The sequence below is a fragment of the Hippocampus comes genome, unplaced genomic scaffold (genome assembly GCF_001891065.2).
Source record: "Hippocampus comes isolate QL1 unplaced genomic scaffold, H_comes_QL1_v1.1 scaffold62, whole genome shotgun sequence".
NCBI classification, from domain to species: Eukaryota; Metazoa; Chordata; class Actinopteri; order Syngnathiformes; family Syngnathidae; genus Hippocampus; species Hippocampus comes.
The window spans coordinates 2,134,196-2,140,979 of NW_017806062.1; the positions used below are offsets into that span (position 1 = coordinate 2,134,196).

At 46.1% G+C, this 6,784-nt stretch overlaps 1 protein-coding gene across 1 annotated transcript in view; it reads right to left on the reverse strand.

Annotated features, from left to right (window-relative positions):
• The window catches only part of LOC109529819 (POTE ankyrin domain family member B2-like), a gene marked incomplete at its 3' end in the record, with an annotated part of 70,669 nt that extends 64,449 nt beyond the window's left edge, over positions 1 to 6,220 (reverse strand). The window contains exon 1 of the mRNA XM_019893284.1: positions 6,086 to 6,220. Coding sequence (XP_019748843.1) covers positions 6,086 to 6,189 — 104 coding nt within the window. The remainder of the gene's footprint in view (positions 1 to 6,085) is intronic.
• Positions 6,221 to 6,784: the final 564 nt, after the last annotated feature.

The following is a 6,784-nucleotide window of genomic DNA, read 5'->3' on the forward strand; positions in this document are numbered from 1 at the left end:
TAGCCCCCCCCACCCAAAGCTGACAAACAAACAAAACTCTCGGGCTCTGCATGCGTCACATCTGATCTTCACCGCATGCATGCGATCACTTGGCGGGTGCTAAATGAAAGTGTCAATGTTAAATAACGACATATACAAAGTACTAAAGGACGCGCGAGACACAACTATTGAGACGGAGTCGATGCAATCTTGACTTTTTGACGTGGATCGCTCCTTGTGTTGACAACATACGCTACGAGAGTGCCCAAAATCAATTGAAACCACAACAAACACGCACGCGGGGAATGGAATAGGGAGAGCGAAGAGAAGGCTTGCGATACGCCGGCACACGAGAAACTTCCACTGGCCAATGTTGTCACCTGCAGGTGAAAGCCACACTGTTGTTCTTGGCCCCCCCCCCCCCGCCTCTTCACCCCGTTTCCTGTGCCACCATGACACAATCCCACGTGAAGAAAGAACAGCAGATACTTAGCTGTCTATTCAGCGTAGGTCCATTCGTGTCGTATCCCTTACTTGCGCTGAATAGCGCTTAGTGGAGCGGGTTCTATTGTACCTGCGGATATCGAGACCGCGACCCGGCCGGTGATCCGGTGTCCTGCGCTCTCTGGTTTCCTTCAGGGAAGTCCTGGTATCTTTCCATTTGGCAAACTAATGTGTGACTTCCTGTTTAGGGCAAGGACATCTCCTGAGACAGGGTGACAATTGACCTCATCTTTAGTTTCTCTCTCTTTTTTTGGGGCGCAGGGGGGAATGCAGGTGGGAGTGAATCGTGAGATGATATTCTGACAATATTACGCAATCATGTCACGCGATACGAGAAAAAGATTCACCACATGTACAAGTTACAAGAAGTTGCAACATTCCAGTCCTGTTCGGCCTCAGCGATCGGTTCGGGGTGAGCCTTTGTTGCACGCGCAGCATGATAGCGCGGCAGCAATTGATCGGCGCGAAAAGGCCGTCAAGTCTTCCTGAACGTGAGGAAAGCGACTGCAGCGTCCACGAGGGATGCTGTTAAAAGGTGAAACTCCGGAGGGGCGCGGCCTGGCGTGGCGCTGGTGAAAGACAAATGGCTTCCCAGAGGCAGAGCGGGAGCAGCACTTCTGGGAAGTCGCTCGCTCTTTTTTTTTTTTTGTTTTTTGTTTTTTTGTCAATGCCAGAAAGAGACACGGCTCCCACCCACAACCTCACAATCGACAACACGCACTGTGTCCTATTTTACACACACACACACCAATTTCCTAAGCAAGGCTACTTCCCTCACTCATAAATAAAATCTTTTAAATCTTGTATTTATTTTATTTTATTCTATTTTATTTATATTTTTTTTTTCGAAATGCACTTAGGGGTGGCACCCAAATTTCGTTGGATGCTGTACAATGACAATAAAGGCGATTCTGATTCTGATTAAAGATGTGGGTTTTTTTGTTTGTTTGTTTGTTTGTTTTTTTACTGCGCTGCTTATTTTTCATTTTCTGGGAGGTGTATCCGCATATAGTCATCCATCCATCCATCCATCCATCCATCCATTTTCCGATCCGCTTTGTCCTCACAAGGAGTCTATCCCAGCCGTCTCGGGGCAGTAGGCGGGGGACACCCTGAACGGGTTGCCAGCCAATCAGAGGGCACACATAAGACAAACAACCACCCGGGCTAACAATCGCACCTCGGGACAACTTGGAGTGTTCCATTAACCTGCCATGCATGTTTTTACACTGGATGTTTTACAGCACTGGATGAGTTCAATCAAACAAGCACTGTTTCCATCTGATGGTTAGATTCTATTGATATGTTTGTTTGTCACTTCAACCTCCATCTTGCACTTGCAGTTTGTTCCCTCACAAGTCTTCTCTGGTGAAAATCATCCGAGCTACCTGAAGCACTAAACTTTTAAACGTGTTTACTCAGCACGTGAAACGGCATTAGCTTTGGATCATTCCAGTACCTACAACACTTAGTTCAGTCATCACGTTTTCATCCGCGCATCAAAGATAAATAATCCTTTTGGCAAAGATCCATTCAGTAGGATTCTCATCGGGTCTACCCATTGATCCCAGGCGCCCGCCGCGCCTGACCTTTCATCCCGAACCGATAATCCTGCTGTCCGCAGACACGTGTGATGTTTGCGAGTGTGACGAGCCGCCTTGATGAGGGATTTTTTTTTGTGACGCACACGCGAGCGAGCTCACGCCGCCGCTTGAGCCTCGGCTTGGCGCTTCAAAGGTCCGACGGGAGTTTCACATTCAAGCGCCTTGTTTGGGAGCTTGTTTAGACTGTATGCATATGTTTGAACAGGGATCATCGTGTGTGTGTGTGCGTGTGTGTGTGTGTGTGCGCGCGTGTGTGTGATCATGTGCCGCCTCCAATGAAAGCCAATAACAGAAGTCTTTATGCCAAAGGTCGCGTGTTTAACCCCTACATTTGCAAATCCATTTCGCTGGCCCTCTGTTTGGATTCTCCCGAGGCAGACGCTAAACACTGCGCTGCTTGTTCGTTGCACAAATACGTCAAGTAGGCACGTAAACGCATAAAGGTCGACTACGAGCACACGACTTCAAGGGGCCGTATACATTCAACTGGCTTAATTAAAAAAAGAAAAAGAAAACGGAAGCGTATTTGGGTGTGCTGAAAGGCACAATATGGGTCGTTCTCGAATTTGGGAACATTTTCTGTTCCCCCGAACCCTTTCCTACCTCCTCTTTGAGATTCCAGACAATCACATGCGCAAAATACAGAATCAAGCAAATCACATTTTTCCTGTGACAAAATGTAGCTGCAGTTGTGGGAAAATGGATTCCTGAACTCAGCAGCTTGGCAAATAGTAATAAAATAAAATAAAATCTTCAAGAGACTTCAAGCTGTTTATTGCCACTCTTGTTTGAAGTTCACTGTCAAACTACACATCAAACAAAGGGAAAACATGTTGCTTATTCACAACAGCCTCCAGAAAGGCCCCTCGAGCTTAAAGGGCAAGTTAAGTCAAAAGTGTTCCGTTTTGATTTATATTGCCTTTGTGGAATATGAAAGAAGCTCTTTATACATTTCAGGTGGCTGACATTTTGCCAATTGCCGTCGACTCAAAATGACATCACGGCGCTGATCGGTGACAAATGTGACGTTCCCAAGTTAACCCCCGTTTTATGTTAGTCCTCCGTTTTTATAAAGCACCATATTATAGAGCATATTTTAATCTATAACACAAACATTAAGTTTTTTGTTGTTGTTTGGAACGGATTAATAGCATTTCCAGTTATTTCAATGGGGGAAGACGCTTTGAGACACGAGTGTTTTGAGTTGCGGGTGTTGTCATGGAACAAATTAAACAGAGCGGAATTATTTTGAAGCAAATAGTTGCATGTTGATGTGTTCCTGTAGTGCAAAGCTTCCTGAATCTGTTTCATGTGATACTGAAGATCCTATGACAGTTGCTATTTGTCTTTGTTTGGGGTTTTCATGCTTGTCAAAGTAATTGTGCGCGCGCCATTTGGTTTCATTTATAATATCTCAATGCAGTTATTTAATTTCTCTTTTTGATCACACAGACTTCTCTCCAGCGTGTAAGTCACACTGGCTGCGAGGCGTTTGAAGACGTACACCAACGCCACATGTGGCCCGCCACGCCGTGTCGTGAGAGGGGAAATCGGAAAAAAAAAAAAAAATGCACGTACAAGATGTTCACCAGCGCGCTGGTGGCTTTGTGGCCTCGCGTGTTGCCCGCCTTGAAATGACAGCTGTTGTCTGTCGTAACAGATCACAATCAAAGACGCAACGTGGAGATGCCAGATTTGATGCATCTGGAAGAAGTGGAGACACATTTTAATTCTTTGAATATTTTTTTTTCCAAGGGAGAACAGAGACTTTTTTTTTTTTTTTTTTTTACATTTCTTGACTCAGTTCTTCCGAGACACAGAGGAGAAGACAAACAATCGCGCTTCTCACGGGAAACGCTACAGACGAGCCACCTGCCAGCCTGCGTAGCCCCGACGTGACCCCGACGCCGCTTCCCGTCACGGCACGGCCTGTCTCGGAAGAGCTCGCGCCGGAAATAGCCCAGAAAGTGACTGTGGGTATTTGTGCGTGTGCGCGCAGCGGACAGGCTATACCTCCGAAGTGTGCCAACGTGGCAAAACTGTCTGCGTGGGAACAATAGCACCTGTCGCTCCGGGCGACCAGACAATGGAGGCCAGATGGGGCGGAAGTAAACGCCAGCCCCCCGCCCCCCCCCAAGCGGAGGCCCTGCAAGGTATACGAAGCTGCCATGTGATACGTACATACCTATCGAACAAAGAATCCTGTTCATTTTGATTGATATCCAAACCAAAACGCCCACGGGCACTCGTGAAAACAGGACATTTTTGTTGCCATGTCGTTGAGCCTCATTCTGGAGATCTTCTAAGGGGGGGGGGGGTGTGCCTCAAGGCCCCCTATCCAGCCGGTTTTCGATGTCTCCCTCCTCCCGACACATCTGATTCAAACGATCAGGACCGTTAATCAGGTGTCTGCTGATGAGCTGATGATTGGGATCAGATGCGTTGGAGGAGGCTGGATAGGTGGCCCTCAAGGACCGGATTTGGGCATCCTTGTTTAATCGGGATTGCGGTTTTATCAAGGCAAGAGCTCGACTGATTTTTAAGGATGTGCAATGGGGGTAAAAAGTCGACACAATGGAGCAGGGCTTGGATGTTTTTAAGTGTGAGCTTCTTTCTCGCCCGTAGCCCAGACATACAGTCTGAAGCAGTCAGGTAATTCTTCTCAGATGTACGGAAAAAAAAAAGAAAAAAAAAAACACTACTTGCCCGGAAATGTCTGCAATTCTTTCAGTATTGCTGTTGGCCTCTTGACAGCCTCTCGGACCAGTTTTGTTGGCCACCGTCATGTCATATTTACTAAACTTGATGTGTGTTAGGGTTTGGCTTCATGCTTTAAAAATGTATTTTTATGCCTTTCTCCTGACTGTCACGTTTGAACGGCAAGGTGCTTGTGAGGCCGCGGAAGCTCTCCGCAGACACACGGCTTGCGCTGTACGAAATGACAACAACAACAACGGCAGGAAACCCGACGAGATCTGCTGACCTTTGCGTCGGAACAGAGGCCCTTTGAAACGGTGGCCGCTGTCGTCTGAGCGACTCCATCGACACGAGTGTGAGTGGTTCATTTTTAAACACAGCCGCATCGCAGTCGTAAAAGTGTCCATGCATTTGTGCGACCACATTATCTCAGTTCAAGTTTCGTTTCCCCTCTCCGAAAGATGCTTTTATTTATTTATTTGTCAAGAGAGTTGTAGCTCACATTCGTGGTGGGAGATGTTTTGAAAAGATTTATCTGTCATTTTTACCGGTCCAGTTATTTCAAATGTCATGGCGTCTATCTGAAGTCAACCTTTGACTTGGCAGACCTTCAGTTGCAAAGAGGTGTTAAGATGGCCGGCAGCCTTGCATCTATCTGTCCGCATTCCCTCAGTTCTTTCCTCCCTTCATAGTTGCGGAAAAACACACGTGCGGGACAGCGAGCCAACATGAGAAGCATGGTGTTACTTCACAAACATGTTGGAGGGAAATGGTGGCACCGTATTTACATTTTTTAAAATGACAGCAGCAGCTCCAGGATGTGTGACATGGTTGAATGGATCAATTTGAATGCTTGTTAAATGCTGTGTGTGTGTGTGTGTATGGGGTTGGGTGTAAAATGCGAGTTATGGATGCAACGCTTTTAATCAAGAGCTTATTAATTTTTGACAAGAGATTCTGCTGTGAATTTAGCTGGTATTTGTTTTTTGTTTTTTTTTTCTGTTAAGAATCAAACTGCTTCTATTGTGGGGGGTACAGTGGGGGGGGGGGTTGCTTTTTTGGGGGGTATAAATTTAACTTAATTTGAGATTGCCTTGTTTAGATTTTTAGAATGAATTATCATTTGACTATTTGTTGCTTTCAATTGATAACTATGAAGTCATTCAAGGCAGTTCTGGTGCAGGCCCATTTTTTTTTCTTTCAAAAACTGGACGCGCCAGGCTGCCCACTTGAATCCGGACAAAAGTTTTTGTTCCTTATTCTCGCCTTGTGACAGCGGCGTGTTCAAAAACCAAACCAACCTGTCGTCCTGCTGCCGCGGATGCGGAGGAGCTGAATAGATCGCGGAGCAACTGAATGGGTTTTCTTGCCCAGTCCGGGTCACCATCTGCTCTTTATCCAGCATGGCAGCGAGCCCTCGGCCGGCTCCTTGGCACCTAAACCCAACACAAATATACAAACAGCGTGCTTAATGTAAAGTGTATACAATAATTGGAATGAAAAGCCCATTGCGATTCTTTGTGGCCAAGCAAACAAACGCTCATTTGAACATGAATGATGACGCTTTGAGTCTCACGGCCTTTTTCCTCATAATGAGTCGGTGAATTGAAGAACAAGAGTAAGTGTTTATTTGTGGCCGCCATGTACGGAGAAAGGATGGCGGAGGGGCGTATAGTGTGCATTTGTACACTCCGATGACAAAATAAAGAGTGTGTTTGGCGTTTGAGTGGCAGGACAAGAGAGGGATTTTTTTTTTTTTTTAAAGTGTGAGTGTGTGTCCTTCAAAAGCAAATCCAGACTTTTTGTTTTTCCAAAAATAGTGTGGGTGGAGACAGTGCGTGATGAGGGAGCGAGTGTTGTGGCCAAGCAGGGAGGTGTTGGGCTTTCATGCAAACCCAGCAGCTGTCTGTGCTCTTACACACACCCTGTTCATGCTTAAGACGGTATTTTATGGGGGGAAAAAAAGAAAAAAAAAATCAAATTTTTCACATTTTACACAA